This window comes from Coregonus lavaretus (assembly GCF_964263955.1).
Source record: "Coregonus lavaretus genome assembly, chromosome: 9".
Lineage (NCBI taxonomy): Eukaryota > Metazoa > Chordata > Actinopteri > Salmoniformes > Salmonidae > Coregonus > Coregonus lavaretus.
In genome coordinates this window covers 46,869,283-46,886,769 of record NC_139996.1, presented here as the reverse complement: position 1 = coordinate 46,886,769, position 17,487 = coordinate 46,869,283, and the positions used below count along the sequence as shown (strand labels likewise).

The following is a 17,487-nucleotide window of genomic DNA, read 5'->3' as shown; positions in this document are numbered from 1 at the left end:
TTTGAAACCTTTTTGAGTGCAATGTTTACTGTTAATTTATAATTGTTATTTTGTTTATGTTGTTTTTTGTTTCTTGTTTATGTCACTTGCTTTGGCAATGTAAATATATTTCCCATACCAATAAAGCCCCTTTGAATTTAACTATATAGTTATGAACGGTCACGGCTAGAAGGATCCAGCTTTTGTCAAATTAACATTAAAAGTATATATTTTTTGCATTTTAGATAACCCTAACCTTTTTTTTAACCTTAACCTAATTATCCTAACATGCTACGTTAATCCTAACCTGCTGCGTAAATTCTCTTGACCTACTACGAAAAATCAAATCTGACGTTAATTTGACAAAAACTGGATCTACTTTAGCAATGACCGTGACTACCCTCTTCTCCATGATGTCGCCATGGTTACCGCCCAGCGTCTACTAGGAGCGTTGCGTTCGGTTGGTGATTGGCGAGATGTGTGGTGTATCATGGGAAAATAAAGTTGTTTGCAATCACAACCAAGTAAACAGAAGGAAAGAGGTGCGTGAAGACCTAGGTAAAAATATTAATATAAGCTAAATGTTTATTGGATAGTCTAGCTAGATGGCATTGAATTGCTAATAATAAGCAAAGCAGAAAATTGCATGAGAATCTAACGTTAGCCAACTAACAAACAAGCTAGTAACTAGCTGTCTAACAGCTAGCTAGCTACTTCATACAGTGCTACGTAACGCGTTAGCTAGCTAGTGCCAAGGGAGGCTATTGCCAGAGGATTAGCTAGCTGTCTTGGCCTTTTAACGTAATTGATCTGAGCTGCAATAACAGTCTGCTAGGCTTGCTAGGGCTGCTCGGCCTTGCAAATAGCTAGGATAACTTCGAACCAGTATCTAACGCCCAGAAAGCTCCGATTCAAACTCCCATTCACCACCTCAAGCGTTATAATGTCAAAATACGTTCGTTGATCACGAAATATCGAGTTTCGCTTTGCAACTATCGTCATTTAGGCCCGTTACGGCCGGTATGTACTTCCCAAAAAGGTCTAAATACAAAATGTACAAGCAACTGAAAAAATGCTTATTCGGCACCTCCAACGTAAATCACTCTTTACTGCCACGCACAGGTCAGAAGTCTACAACAGCTCAATACAGTACATTGGAGGTGCCGAAGAGGCATTTTTTCCGGTTACTTGTACATTTTTATTTATACCTTTTTTGGAAGTACATACTGGGCGATACGGGAGTAAATGAAGATAGTTGCTTAGCGAAACTTCATATATGGAGATCAACGAACGTATTCTGACGCTTGCAGAACTGGTGAATGGGAGTTAGAATCGGAGCTTCATGGGCGTTAGAGAGGTATCTAACGCACAGATACTGGTTCACGATAACTTTAGTAAAGTGTGGTCACGCTGGTGGGTCTTCGCAGCTCTGCGTTGGTTGTCTGGAGTCAGACCTTCAGTAGCCGTGCATGTTTATCATAATGCTTGTTCATCATAATGCTTGCTCATCATAATGCTCGCTAGATAGCTAGATAGGTACTGCTGTTCAACGCGGACTCAATTCCTTCTTTGTGACTGCACAATACATCAGTGTTAGTATCCACAAAATAAAAAATGGCTTGTGCTCGTTTTTAACTTTATTCACATGTTTGTATGATAACAGGGGGAAAGATGTCAAGCTTTCCTGCCTCCGCCTCCAAGAGTTTCAGCTCGACTCCTCTGAAGACGTACCAGGACAGCGGCAGGGAACTGCACCGATCCAAGAGTGTGGACTATGACTCAACAGGTGACTCCACCTACTCTCTGCTCTCCCCCATCTACCATGACAGCTACGAGAGTGATGAGGACCTGGCTGCAGCTCACCACGTACATCAGATAGACACCTCAGCCACACAGAGTGATGACGCCAGACCCCTCTCACCCATCAGGTATGGTTGGTATACAAGAGCAGTGTTACCCAACTGGATTCAGCAGACAGTGGAGCAACATTTGTGTTAGCGCCACTTGCTGTTTAGTTAGGGTCCCCTCATCAACAAGCAATTAAAAAGGGTTGATGAAGCTCAAATTTGATTAGACTGTTTCAATGGAAGTGCCACAGACAAAATTAAATATATGAATGAAGGATACACAAAATTAGCTCTAGTAGGCCTAACTGTAGGGGTCGTGCTCAATGTTGTGCTCAGAGTTGAGCATGTGTGTTTCAGAGATGATCCACCACAGAAGCCCCCAGAGAGGACAGCAGTAACTGAGGCGGAGGATCCAGAGGCATCTCTTTCTGCCTGGGAGAGGTGGCTGGTCTGCAAAGCCAAAGAGGAGAGACTCAGAATAGAAAAGAAAGCAGAGGAGGTGCGCTGCCATTTCTCTTTTTTGTTTCTTCTTCGGTTTGGCAACTCCTGTTTGTATGAGTCAGAATGTGATCATTTAGTTGTTGTTTTTCTAACATTTATATTTTCCCTTCTGTAAATTAGGGTTGCAAATGTCTCTACATGAAGCAATTGAGTATGACTGTGGGACTGACAAGTGTTATTTGATAGGAGCGCCTACTGAGGGAGAGGAATGAGGAACAGGAGAGAGAGCAGCAGAAGAAGAAGATGGTAGTGGAGGAGAAGATCCATTTGTGGCTGCAGATGAAGAAAGAACAGGTTAAGAACCCCCTTCTTTTCACTCTGTTATTAACAAAGTCCCAGAGAGGAACCGTGCAGTTTGAATGATTTCTCATGCGTACGGTATCTCTGCACCTAAAGGGGTAAGTAATGTTTGTGTGATTGTTTGTAATCTCCAGGAGAAGCAGGAGAAATTGCTGAAGGAGAGCAAGGAGCAGGAGGAGATGCAGAGGCAGCAGCAGAAGCAGAGGGAGATTGAACAGAAAGCAGAGGAGAAATACAGAGAGTGGCTACGGAGGAAGAATCTGGAGAAAATGGAGAGAGAGAGGAGAGCGAAGGTAGGTTCTTTAACAGTAGGCTTGTGGAATTATTCCGAGATTTATTCAGGACAGTAAACAAATTAAAATCTCAGAAATGTTTTGTTGCTTTTCTCTCTACATTAGAGTGCAGTTGGAAGAGATCGACATACTAGCCATTTGCTAAATATTCCTGTGCACTCTCTCTTCTCTTATTGCTAACTAATCAGCAACAACACACAACTAAACCATGTAATTGAATTATACAGCAGTTTGTTACTCTGAATACAAGTTCATGTGAGCAAGTTCATGTGGCAACTTCCTGTAAATGTCAATTTGAACATGAGTTTCAATGTTTCTGACAATGACGGCTTTGGTTTAGCTGGAAACTAGTTGTGAGGTGTTCAGGTGCTGAGGGCAATTGTGTTGTAACAGGAGGAGGCAGCCAGCAGAGAGGCTCAGGAGAGGGAGCGCAGACAGAGAGCAGAGGAGAACTTTAAGGAATGGCTTCGTGCCCAGGACAAGAGCCGACCCAGTCCCAATGCAACCGGCTGCCCACAAGGTAACATAACGGTCTTCACCTTGTTGTTCAATCTCATATTCACCTTCTGGAAAATGGCAATAAAAAAATTTAACAATACTATTTTTTATTGTCACACACATGTAGTTGTACAGTCGTGCATGTATATTTAAAGCAAGTTTTGATATTATAAAGTAATTGTATTTTGTTTCTTTTCCCAGGTGGCTATGACAATGTAACGTACCCATCTCCCAGCTTCTACAACCCAATCCCATGGAAGCCCATCCACGTTCCGCCACCAGAGAAACCACCAGTGAAGAAGACTTCCCGCAGGAAACAGCCGAGTCAGCCCAAGTACCAGAACAGCCCCAGCATCCCATTCAGACTCCGAGACACTGTAAGCTCAGCAGCTCGCCTGCAGAGGAGATGACCGCTCCAGTAGAGGTTCACCTTGGACACAGATCTAGGTTCAGATCTACAGTACTATCCTCAGATCTAACCTCGGGGGAAACCACAAAACTGACCTTAGATCAGTGTTTAGGAGCTTCAAGGTACTGTGAGAGGACACAGGGGAGGTGATTATTCTACTGTACATACCAGGGATCATCAACTAGATTCAGCCGCAGGCCGTTTTTCTTTTTTTCTTGAGTGGATGGTCAGGGGGCCGGAATATAATGACAAATAATTTGGAGACTGCAAACTGACCGCAAGAAGCCCAAACAGATATAACATTTGACTAAAAACATAATAATTTACATTTACATTTACATTTTAGTCATTTAGCAGACGCTCATATCCAGAGGGACTTACAGTTAGTGAGTGCATACATTTTTTTCATACTGGCCCCCCATGGGAAACGAACCCACAACCCTGGCGTTGCAAGCGCCATGCTCTACCAACTTGCTTCCAGTTGTATTCGATCACATACAGTATATCTCTCTTTTATGCGTGGGAATACTTTGAAACAGATTTCCAAAATTAAAATCAGTTGGAGCTGATTTGCTGATGTTTTTAGTCTTTTATGTACAACAATAATAAAATAATCTGCGGGCTGCCAGTTGGGGAACCCTGGTATACAGTGCATTCAGAAAGTATTCAGACCCCTTGACTTTTTCCACATTTTGTTAAGTTAGTCTTATTCTAAAATTGATTAAATCGTTTTTTTCCCTCATCAATCTAAACACAATACCCCATAATCACAAAGCAAAAATAGGTTTTTCTAATTTTTTAGCAAATTTATATAAAAGAAAATACTGAAATATAACATTTACATAATAAGTATTCAGACCCTTTACTCAGTACTTTGTTGAAGCACCTTCGGCAGCGATTACAGCCTCAAGTCTTCTTGGGTATGATGCTACAAGCTTGGCACACCTGTACAGTGGCTTGCGAAAGTATTCACCCCCGTTGGCATGTTTCCTATTTTGTTGCCTTACAACCTGGAATTAAAATGGATTTTTGGGGGGTTTGTATCATTTGATTTACACAACATGCCTACCACTTTGAAGATGCAAATTATTTTTAAACAATAAATAAAACAAAAAAACAGAACTTGAGCGTGCATAACTATTCACCCCCCCAAAGTCAATACTTTGTAGAGCCACCTTTTGTAGCAATTACAGCTGCAAGTCTCATGGGGTATGTCTCTATAAGCTTGGCACATCTAGCCACTGGGATTTTTGCCCATTCTTCAAGGCAAAACTGCTCCAGCTCCTTCAAGTTGGATGGGTTCCACTGGTGTACAGCAATCTTTAAGTCATACCACAGATTCTCAATTGGATTGAAGTCTGGGCTTTGACTAGGCCATTCCAAGACATTTAAATGTTTCCCCTTAAACCACTTGAGTGTTGCTTTAGCAGTATGCTTAGGGTCATTGTCCTGCTGGAAGGTGAACCGCCGTCCCAGTCTCAAATCTCTGCAAGACTGAAACAGGTATCCCTCAAGAATTTCCCTGTATTTAGCGCCATCCATCATTCCTTCAATTCTGACCAGTTTCCCAGTCCCTGCTGAGGAAAAACATCCCCATAGCATGATGCTGCCACCACCATGCTTCACTGTGGGGATGGTGTTCTAGCAGTGATGAGAGGTGTTGGGTTTGCGCCAGACATGGCGTTTTCCTTGATGGCCAAAATGCTAAATTTTAGTCTCATCTGACCAGAGTACCTTCTTCCATATGTTTGGGGAGTCTCCCATATGCTTTTTGGTGAACACCAAACGTGTTTGCTTATTTTTGTCTTTAAGCAATGGCTTTTTTCTGGCCACTCTTCAGTAAAGCCCAGCTCTGTGGAGTGTACGGCTTAAAGTGGTCCTATGGACAGATACTCCAATCTCCGCTGTGGAGCTTTGCAGCTCCTTCAGGGTTATCTTTGGTCTCTTTGTTGTCTCTCTGATTAATGCCCTCCTTGCCTGGTCCGTGAGTTTTGGTGGGCGGCCCTCTCTTGGCAGGTTTGTTGTGGTGCCAGATTCTTTCCATTTTTTAATAATGGATTTAATGGTGCTCCATGGGATGTTAAAAGTTTCAGATATTTTTTTATAACCCAAACCTGATCTGTACTTCTCCACAGCTTTGTCCCTGACCTGTTTGGAGAGCTCCTTGGTCTTCATGGTGCTGCTTGCTTGGTGGTGCCCCTTGCTTAGTGGTGTTGCAAACTCTGGGGCCTTTCAGAACATGTGTGTATATATACTGAGATCATGTGACAGATTGCACACAGGTGGACTTCATTGAACTAATTTTGTGACTTCTGAAGGTTAAAAAAAATAATTTATTCACTAACTGTAAGTCGCTCTGGATAAGAGCGTTCTGCTAAAATGACAAAAAAAAAAAAAAAAATGTAATTGGTTGTACCAGATCTTATTTAGGGGTTTCATAGCAAAGGGGGTGAATACATATGCACACACCACTTTTACGTTATTTATTTTTTAGAATTTTTTTAGACATGTAATTTTTTTCATTTCACTTTTGGACTATTTTGTGTATGTCCATTACATGAAATCCAAATAAAAATCCATTTAAATTACAGGTTGTAATGCAACAAAATAGGAAAAAAGCCAAGGGGGATTAATACTTTTGCAAGGCACTGTATTTGGGGAGTTTCTCCCATTCTTCTCTGCAGATCCTCTCAAGCTCTATCAGGTTGGATGGGGAGCGTCGCTGCACAGCTATTTTCAGGTCTCTCCAGAGATGTTCGATTGGGTTCAAGTCCGGGCTCTGGCTGGGCCACTCAAGGACATTCAGAGACTTGTCCCGAAGCCACTCCTACGTTGTCTTGGCTGTGTGCTTAGGGTCATTGTCCTGTTGGAAGGTAAACCGTCGACCCAGTCTGAGTTCCTGAGCGCTCTGGAGCAGGTTTTCATTAAGGATCTCTCTGTACTTTGTTCTGTTAATCTTTCCCTCGATCCTGACTAGATGCTGCCACCACCATGCTTCACCGTAGGGATTGTGGCAGATTTCCTCCAGATGTGAGGCTTGGCATTCAGGCCAAAGAGTTCAATATTGGTTTCATCAGACCAGAGAATCTTGTTTCTCATGGTCTGAGAGCCTTTTGGCAAACTCCAAGCTGGCTGTCGTGCCTTTTATTGAGGAGTGGCTTCCGCCTGGCCACTTCCATAAAGGCCTGATTGGTGAAGTTCTGCAGAGATGGTTGTCCTTCTGGAAGGTTCTCCCATCTCCACAGAGGAACTCTGGAGCACTGTCAGAGTGACCATCAGGTTCTTGGTCACCTCCCTGACCAAGGCCCTTCTCCCCTGTTTGTTCTGTTTGGCCGGGCGGCCAGCTCTAGGAAGAGTCTTGGTGGTTCCAAACTTCTTCCATTTAAGAATGATGGAGGCCACTGTGTTCTTGGGGACCTTCAATGCTGCAGAAATGTTTTGGTACCCTTCCCCAGATCTGTGCCTCGACACAATCCTGTCTCAGAGCTCTATGGACAATTCCTTCGACCTCATGGCTTGGTTTTTGCTCTGACATGCACTGTCAACTGTGGGACCTTATATAGTTGTGTGCCTTTCCAAATCATGTCCAATCAATTGAATTTACCACAGTCAAGTTGTAGAAACATCTCTAGGATGATCAATGGAAACAGGATGCACCTGAGCTCAATTTCGAGTCTCATAGCAAAGGGTCTTATGTAAATGTTATTTATTTTTAATACATTTGCAAAGATTTCTGTCATTATGGGTTATTGTGTGTAGATTGATGAGGATTAAAAAAAAATCTGTTTTACAATAAGGCTGTAACGTAACAAAATGTGGAAAAAGTGAAGAGGTCTGAATACTTTCCGAATGCACTGTAGGTATGGGATTTCCGAGACTAGCTGAGCGTCGTTCCGTAGCACATGCACAGAAAGTACGGGGTTTAGCTATTGGGAAGAGGTGTCCAGAGAGTGGTCACGCAGCCACTCTGCCAAAACAGACTAAAACATGCTCCCTTGCCACATTGAAAAGGGTTAGATTAGCAGCCACAGGTGATCATTCTGAGAAGACGATTATCTCTGGTTTAATGAAATGAAACTTCAGCACACTGATGATCTTAATGCTACACAGATTAAGGATTTTATACCAATTTGGTCCTAATGTACCTTCAACAGGATTTTTTGTTGTTGATTTCTTACATTGTGACATCATGAGAATGGCAGCAAGCGTTCAGATAATCTTGAGATACCCTTTTTTCATCCTATTTACTGAATATCAGTTATTGGTGGAATTATCGACCAATATAGCGTTAAAATGCCAATATCCGATATGTAAATAAGGTATTTCATTATGTTTTTTGCAAAAATGTCTAAAAACCTGTTTTCGCTTTGTAATAGTGGGGTATTGTGTGTAGATTGATGAGGAACATTTTTATTTAATCCAATTTAGAATAAGGCTGTAACGTAACAAAATGTGGAAAGGGGGAAGGTGTCTGAATACTTTCTGAATGCACTGTGTACTGTGTAGACTCAGCTGCACTAGTCCATTGACAGTATGTTTTTATGTATTTCCTATCTAAAATACATGTTGTGGTGGCGTCTGTTTTTTTTTTTATTGATGCCAGATTTGTATAGGTTCGTAATTCTGAAAGAATATGTGAAGAAAAATATATAGAAAAATCTGGTACTTTCACTGACAACAATTTTCTAATGACTTGTACATTTTTGCATAGTTCAGGATGTCAATAAAAACGGTTTATTGTACTGTTTAGTTGTGGTTATTTATATTATGGCTATGGGCTGGATATTTTTATTCATTTTAGATTTATCAACCTAAATGGATAGCAGACAAAGACATTATGCCGAACTATTTCTCAGATACAGTCAAAAATGCTAACATAACATGATGACATCAGTAGAGAGCTGTAGATTATAAGTCAATAACAGGAGATATGGTGTCAGTGGGTGAAAGATAAACATTCCTCAGGCTACAGTGCTTAATGTGGAACCGTCATGTGACCACACACCCACACACTCAGAGGAAGAACATGGTGGCTGGGGCCAGAGATAGGCCAGCCCTGGTGCACAGCGCCACTCACACTCACACACATTGTTCTGTGTCCAGCTGTGCCTTGTGCCTCTGTGGGCTGAGATGACGACAAACCAGTGTGTGGGTGGAGTGAGAGAAATGAAAAAAGAGAGGGAGAAGAGGGGGTCTCTGACTTCCAGAACAGTAGACTCTTCACTTCACTTTATCTCCTTGATAGGTCAATGTATGGCGCCTGAGGTAAAAATGGATTCATTACACAGTAAATTAAATTAACCCTCATTAACAAGATGTTTACTGAGAAATGCTTAAGCGTTGTCTTGTGTTTTTGCCTGCTCTATATTTAGCTGTGATTTTGAATGCACTGGAATGTGTTAGTTGACGGCAGTCAGGAGGTGGCAAATAGTGAGAGAGGGGCAGCCGTCTGTGTGTCTTCATGTGCTTATTTCTGAGGATTTATATGTAGCTCTCTGGGGTCCAAAGGCCACCTGTCAAGACAAAAGTCTTGTGTTTACATTTCGCCACGAGCAGCTTAACTATAGGAGTGGCTCCCTCTATTGACTTAAGGAAGTGTACCTAGTGAGCCTTGCAAGCACCTAGAGACAAGTCTTAAATGTGACCGCTGCGACTGATCCCTCCTCCTGTCCTCACAGACCCTGGATCTTGCCTAGAAAACTACAATTCCCAAGATGCAGTGGTGCAGGTGGGCAGGCAACTGGAAATCACACCTGCCAGGAAAGGTAAGGGGTGTGCCTTAGCTGTCTGTGAACGAATGAGAGTGGGGAGAACAACAGAGTAGAGAGAGGAATATGGTATAAAGGGCATAAGTACACTAACTGTGCAGGGAAACAGTTGGAGGTTTGAGGACAAAGAATGGGAGTGATTTGATATATACAACCTATCAAAAAGGGTAAATAGGACTTGAAACGTGGCCTTCCAGAAGACCTTTAATTGTGATATTGTTCCTACTGTGATGTAATCTGTTGGAGGACGTTTTTGTGTGTGTAATGAGCTCACTTTGGGAGATGGACACCTGAGAAAATACCTGAAGAGGGGCTGAGTAGAGAACACCTGTAGAGGTAGAGGATATAGCCTATTAAAGCCTTATCTTCAATACATCTTCTGACAAGGAAAAATAATGAAGAAGAAACAGGCTCTGGTTATAAACAGGGGACTAACCAGCTGTGATACTCTCATTTTGGGCAGCAATTTCTTTTCTGCATAGCAACCCGTTTTTTAAAATTAAGTTCCTGACCTTTCCCAAGACAATCTGCATAGAAGGGACACGGTTTTAGTAGGAAATGGTAATGTACTTCTTTAGCTCCTCATGAGGAAGAGTTCTCTCCGTGTTTCTGACTAGGATGTGACCATCTCTGTCAACAGTTTCAACTGTTATTGACGCAGCTAACAACTTACACAGTAGAGAACCAGTTATATCGCTGCTGCAGGGCGTCTCAGCCTGGCCCTAGTATAGTGTTGTCGCTCAGACTCTCCCTGTGTCGACCCCTCACCATGCAGTCCTCTGGGCCGGAGCAGGACGACTCCTTCGACTTCCTCTTTAAGATCATCCTGGTGGGAGACTCAGACGTGGGGAAGACCTGCGTAGTCCAGAGCTTTAAGTCTGGTATCTTCATGGAGAAACAACAGAACACTATCGGCGTGGACTTCACCGTCCGAACCATGGACATTGATGGCAGGAAGGTCAAGGTAAGGAAATATGTGTACATTTCAGGGATGATTGTTTATCAAATGTTTCTATGATAACCAGTGTTAAGTACAGGACATTTTGTCTTTGTTCTTTCCGGTATTTAATTATTGTCAATAGGCCTAGCTAGCTCAATTGTGTCTTTACATAGTGTAAATCCTTCTGCCTCTGCTGTCTTCAAAAGCAAAGAATATTCAGCACTTTTTTGTTTGTTTTAAGGAACAGGAGTGGTCTTACTCTAACTTTGGATTGCCCCGCTGTGAATGTGTGTGTTTTCTGGGTGTGTATCAAGTGACTGTATAATTGTATGGACAGTATAAGTGTGTTTTCCTAGGTACATGTTTGTCTGTGGAGGGGTTGGATGTTCTTGGACCACCCTTAAAAACGTCTCATCCATAAATGTAATAAATGAAAACCTCCCTGTACCGGTTTCTCCTCCACAGGGATGCATAGACGTCCAACCCACAGTCCCTTCCCCTTTAGCGACTGGATAGTTGTAAACATATGGTGATGTCTCCAGCTAGCCTTTCAATGTGCTTAGGGGAACGTTCTCCATGTTTACACTTATCTTGTTCTACCAAAGGGTTGGTGAAAAGGCTACAGGTGGTTTTTCAACTGACCCTTTGTTATCCTGGCCTGAGAGTGTGTGTGAAAGAAATTGGTGTAGTGTGTGTACTCCAGCTAAAGTGTGTGTCGTTTCTTGTCTCCTCAGATGCAGGTGTGGGACACGGCTGGACAGGAGCGTTTCCGCACAATCACCCAGAGTTATTACCGCAGCGCCCACGGCGCCATAGTGGCCTACGACATCACACGGCGCCCAACCTTTGAATCTGTGACACACTGGATCCAGGAAGTGGAGCAGTATGGGGCTGCTAGCGTTGTTCTCATCCTCATTGGTGGGTGGGAGAGACACAGGCAACACGTGGTTTTAGTCAAACTCTGTTATAAAGCCTACTGAACAGTTGTAATAATGACATAACAGATGTGGTGCTCATTGTCACTGGTGGGTGAGAGAAAATTGTCTGACACTTATCTTGAACTTGGAAATAGATTATTCCAAACAATTAACATTCATCTATTTATCAAAATAAACTCAAATAGAAATAACAATTTCCTTCTCTAACTTTCTCTGCTCTTCTCTCCTAGGGAACAAATCGGACCTGCAGTCAGAGAGACAGGTGCTGTTTGAGGATGCCTGTACTCTGGCTGAGGGGAAGGGTGCGCTGGCCGCCATGGAAACCTCGGCCAAGGAGGCCCAGAATGTGGAGGCAGCCTTTATGCTGATGGCCCGGGAGCTGATGGTTAGGAACGGCCTGACCATCACAGACGAACACTCACAGGCCTCCCAACACTTCCCAAATTCCCATCCAATCCATGGCTCCGATTCCACGGACAGGAAATCATGTTGTTGAGAGAATTGATGGGCAAGCTGGGCGAGAGGTTGTTGTGCTGATGGGGCTGATAATTATATAATTAAACTATAGATAAACTATAATTGTCTGGAATCAACGTTGCCTACACACTATCCCTTGACACTTCCCCTTGTAGATGCTAAGCCACAAAGCCTGCTAGTTTTAGACTGCTACATCTAAAGGTGCTGTCAAGAAGTGTCTTGGGGTAGAGGCTAGGGGTTGGGGATGTGTGTGCATACTATATTGTGCGGTGGTGGGGATGGAATAGATACAAGTACTGTAGTGATGATTGATTGCCACTGAAAAGTGTTCAAATGTTTTACTTTCACAAGTCCCACTCCAGCTGTTTTTTTAACTTTTCCCATTGAAAAACAATATTTCAACTATAAATACAGTACACACCTTTTTTTACACAATTGTGAAATTCAAGGGTTTGCCAATTCAAGGAGTTGGTCTGATGGTGCACCCTGATGTCATCGGCCTTCCCCCTTGCTTGAGGGAACAATAAAGGAGAAATTGAGGACAAAAGGGAAAGGCCTACACCCCGCCCCCCCCCCCCCCCTTTGTGCCTTGTCAGAGGACACCTAAACCACCTACTGAGATAATTGAGGTTCTAGGGAGACTGGAGTGGGTCTTTAACTGTAGTTTTAAACTTGGCTGCCAGTAGTCACACGTACCTGTCCTCATCGTACTTAACATACTACTATTGTTTAAACATAACCAGTATTTAATAACAAAATGTGGTAAAAGTACCCTCTGGCCACCTGTGGTCTATTGCATGTGGCAAAATGACTGGTTTGATCTTTTACCTTTTTTGTTTATTATTGTCCTCCAGTTTGTCAAATACAGTGTTGCATTATGACAATTCCACAGTCTCACACTTCTTTCCCTTAAAACCATTGGCCAAATTGTACAAATGTTGACATCCCTGCATAAAACATTCAAGAACAATTTCCATAAAAATATAAATAATAATTCAGAAAACATCATAAAATGCTTACATCCCCCAATAGCATGTCTTCACATACAGTGAGGGAAAAAAAGTATTTGATCCCCTGCTGATTTTGTACGTTTGCCCACTGACAAAGACATGAGCAGTCTATAATTTTAATGGTAGGTTTATTTGAACAGTGAGAGACAGAATAACAACAACAAAAATCCAGAAAAATGCATGTCAAAAATGTTATAAATTGATTTGCATTTTAATGAGGGAAATAAGTATTTGACCCCTCTGCAAAACATGACTTAGTACTTGGTGGCAAAACCCTTGTTGGCAAACACAGAGGTCAGATGTTTCTTGTAGTTGGCCACCAGGTTTGCACACATCTCAGGAGGGATTTTGTTCCACTCCTCTTTGCAGATCTTCTCCAAGTCATTAAGGTTTCGAGGCTGACGTTTGGCAACTCGAACCTTCAGCTCCCTCCACAGATTTTCTATGGGATTAAGGTCTGGAGACTGGCTAGGCCACTCCAGGACCTTAATGTGCTTCTTCTTGAGCCACTCCTTTGTTGCCTTGGCTGAGTGTTTTGGGTCATTGTCATGCTGGAATCCCCATCCACGACCCATTTTCAATGCCCTGGCTGAGGGAAGGAGGTTCTCACCCAAGATTTGACGGTACATGGTCCCGTCCATCGTCCCTTTGATGCGGTGAAGTTGTCCTGTCCCCTTAGCAGAAAAACACCCCCAAAGCATAATGTTTCCACCTCCATGTTTGACGGTGGGGATGGTGTTCTTGGGGTCATAGGCAGCATTCCTCCTCCTCCAAACACAGCGAGTTGAGTTGATGCCAAAGAGCTCCATTTTGGTCTCATCTGACCACAACACTTTCACCCAGTTCTCCTCTGAATCATTCAGATGTTCATTGGCAAACTTCAGACGGGCCTGTATATGTGCTTTCTTGAGCAGGGGGACCTTGCGGGCGCTGCAAGGTTTCAGTCCTTTACGGCGTAGTGTGTTACCAATTGTTTTCTTGGTGACTATGGTCCAAGCTGCCTTGAGATCATTGACAAGATCCTCCCGTGTAGTTCTGGGCTGATTCCTCACCATTCTCATGATCATTGCAACTCCACGAGGTGAGATCTTGCATGGAGTCCCAGGCCGAGGGAGATTGACAGTTATTTTGTGTTTCTTCCATTTGCGAATAATCGCACCAACTGTTGTCACCTTCTCACCAAGCTGCTTGGCGATGGTCTTGTAGCCCATTCCAGCCTTGTGTAGGTCTACAATCTTGTCCCTGACATCCTTGGCGAGCTCTTTGGTCTTGGCCATGGTGGAGAGTTTGGAATCTCATTGATTGATTGCTTCTGTGGACAGGTGTCTTTTATACAGGTAACAAGCTGAGATTAGGAGCACTCCCTTTAAGAGTGTGCTCCTAATCTCAGCTCGTTACCTGTATAAAAGACACCTGGGAGCCAGAAATCTTTCTGATTGAGAGGGGGTCAAATACTTATTTCCCTAAAATGCAAATCAATTTATAACATTTTTGACATGCGTTTTTCTGGATTTTGTTGTTGTTATTCTGTCTCTCACTGTTCAAATAAACGTACCATTAAAAATATAGACTGATCATGTCTTTGTCAGTGGGCAAACACAAAACCAGCAGGGGATCAAATACTTTTTTCCCTCACTGTACTATTGGCTCTGGTAAGGCTCCAACCCTTAATTGAACACAACCGGATATGTAGGACTAGTTTAGTTAATGGTAAATTGAACAACTAGTCTTGCATCAATTGTGGAGACCATCAACGAACATTCCTTGACTTAAACTAGTCACTTGCATGAAGATGTTACTCTGAAACTGTAACAAGCCTGGAAAACACTGGCCTATCAAACCACCCCTAATGCTGTTTCAAGTAGACTAAGAAGAATTTTAGTCGCTAAGCATTTCACTATACTTGTGCATGTGCCCCTAATAAACCCCTGACACCCCTCCCATCTTGGCACAGGTCATTTTGTGGGTATCCTCCAGGGGTTGGCTCTGGGGCTCCCCTCCTCCGATCCCTTTAAGCTGCATCTGGACCCGGACGTGGCGGCAGGCCTGTAGGTAGAGGTTGTAGAGGTTGGCACCATAAATGTCACTGTGAGGGAGTGGGAAGGCAGCGACTTAAGGGGGCTTGAGTTAAATAGTCAAGCTGGAATGCACAGATGTGATAGCCTGGCTGACGCGACCCACGTGACTACACAGCGAAGAGCTGTGACCCACTTGGTCTGGGCAGGAGGCCATGTAAAATGCAATATTTGCTCAGAATTTGAGAAAACATTTTGATTGCTTCTCATAGGCACACAATTTCCTCATAAATTTGCTACTCCCCCTAGAGAGGTAAACATGCCAAGCTGTGGGGAGAATAACTCAGTGATGGAACTTTCTGAAAAGGAGATAGAGAGATGACATTGCCACATAGTAACAGCCAATTAAGGAATTAAGATAGGAGCAACTTGAAGCATTTCAAGATGTATTGACGGTCTTGCCAATGGGTTTGGGGAAAAGCCTCATTTTACCAGCTAGCTAGTTCTAGTCTTTAAGCTAGGAAAATAGCCTCTAATTCTGACAGTCGTGTACCCGCTAAAGGCTGTGGTGGACGGACTACCAAATCCGCGAGGCAACAGCCCTGGATCTCAGATCGGTGGTTGTGGAGGAAGACAAGAACGCTATATAGGGTGCATGCGACCTTGTCTTCGGAAGTCCGGAGAGCTGGTTGGAGAAGACCGGGAGAGATGTTTTGTCCTCAGTCCTGTACAGATCCAAAATCGTCAGAGTCATTGTGGATTAAGTCCATTTGGCCTACAAATGGTATGTACAATGAGCTAGAACTGTACTTCGATGGTATAGAATGGCACTGGTGGGCAATAGCGATGGATGAAATGTCTAAATGGAAATTATAGTGATGACACACCAGTGAATGATTGTTTGAAAGTTGTGTATTTGTACAATCGTAATGAGTAAGAAGTATTTGTTTGCATAACATGTTTGCATGATAGGCCTATAAGATATTGAGTAGGCTAAATAAAGTAATAGAACTGCCTCATAAATGACTGGGTGACAGGCAGCATAAGGGCTGAACGAGGCACTACAAAAAGTATCTTACTGGATTAAACTATGGGAACTCCACACATTGCTTATGCAAGACTACTAGAATAGTAATCAAATATGCTTTAATGACTTTATATTGTTACCAATGTTACATTTAGTCTGAATGAGGATGGGAATTAAGAATCTATAGCAACAACATTATCATCTTTCTGTAAGGGTCAGGGCTCAAAATAAAGACCTACCTTTTGGGAGAGTTTCAACAAGCTTGGAGAACTGCATTCTTTGGTGAAAGAAGGTGATATTACTATATATGAGCACATGATGTTCAAAAGTGGAATCATGCAACAGTATTTGAGTGACAGAGAGAGGTAAACATGAGGAGGCATGTTGAGAAGGCATCACTTACACTATAGATTATAGCCCATGTCGACTGTCTACTTTACTAGGGGCCCTCGCCACTCATAGATAGTGTCTTCAAAGTGAAACACAATGTAAAACAAAGAGCTCTAGGTCTGTTAATGAGGTGTTCATTTTGTGTCATTTCCCAATGCCAACATATGATACTGTTGGGAAAGGATGTCTTCTTAATGCCAGCATGACCTAGTGACATAGAGAGAGAGAGAGAGAGAGAGAGAGAGAGAGAGAGAGAGAGAGAGAGAGAGAGAGAGAGAGAGAGAGAGAGAGAGAGAGAGAGAGAGAGAGAGAGAGAGAGAGAGAGAGAGAGAGAGAGAGAGAGAGAGAGAGAGAGAGAGAGAGAGAGAGAGAGAGTCTCAACACTATCTAGTCTGGTTTAGGAAGGGCATGTCTTTGGAATGGTGTAGGGAAGTACTGCTAGAAGTAGTGGCTGTTGGACACAGAGAAGAAGGTAGTAACTGTAAGAGGGTGTTGTGGATGACGACAGACCATGGAAGAATTCAGGGAAGCCAGCCATCTGCTACTGCCATATGAGGTGTGCCACTATGCTGGCTAGGCTACCTAGACCTTATATGTTGATAAGGTTTGTATCACAACTAAAGTGGCCAAATAACTTCTTAAAATTAAGCACATTAATCCGCTTTACAACCGGTGTAACTGGCATACATAGGCGGCGCGTGAGTTTCAAGTTTGGGGAAGATAAGTTTCACCATAGAAATTCACCTTTATAATATAGCATGACATGCGTAATCACATTTGTGGTCACTTTTGAGAATGGTGTTTTCCCGCTATTGATTGCATTTTGGAACGTTCATGCTTATAGCCTACTGTCGTGTGCACATTGCTGCGCTTATAATGTGAAGAAATAGCCTAATAGTTTATTGACATTTTACGCTAAACGTCTGATCTGTTGCATCAGCCTCATTGCTTTTAAAAGGTTTTTTGATGCGAGGGGTTGTATTAATTTGGGATCTATCGCATCCCACAACTGTCCCAGAGTATGTTTGGAATATTTATTTCTCGCACAGAATGACAAGTTTACCAGTAGAATATGTCAACTTTTAAACTATGGGT

At 42.8% G+C, this 17,487-nt stretch overlaps 2 protein-coding genes across 2 annotated transcripts; both read left to right on the top strand.

Moving 5' to 3' along the window:
- Positions 1-455: 455 nt before the first annotated feature.
- LOC311134743 (uncharacterized protein) lies at positions 456-6,205 on the top strand (the record flags this gene model as incomplete). The annotated part of the gene is made up of 7 exons (XM_084168516.1): positions 456-537; positions 1,643-1,907; positions 2,184-2,325; positions 2,514-2,621; positions 2,762-2,920; positions 3,314-3,440; positions 3,620-6,205. The coding sequence occupies 7 exons, from the start codon at positions 456-458 to the stop codon at positions 3,826-3,828; spliced, it is 1,092 nt and encodes a 363-aa protein (XP_084024642.1). The 3' UTR covers positions 3,829-6,205.
- A 3,306-nt stretch (positions 6,206-9,511) lies between these two features.
- Positions 9,512-11,969, top strand: LOC311134625 (ras-related protein Rab-19-like; the record flags this gene model as incomplete). Its single annotated transcript, XM_084168361.1, has 4 exons — positions 9,512-9,592; positions 10,371-10,559; positions 11,270-11,453; positions 11,704-11,969. Exons 1-4 carry the CDS (start codon positions 9,542-9,544, stop codon positions 11,967-11,969), a joined length of 690 nt encoding a protein of 229 aa, XP_084024487.1. The 5' UTR covers positions 9,512-9,541.
- Between the last annotated feature and the right edge of the window lie 5,518 nt (positions 11,970-17,487).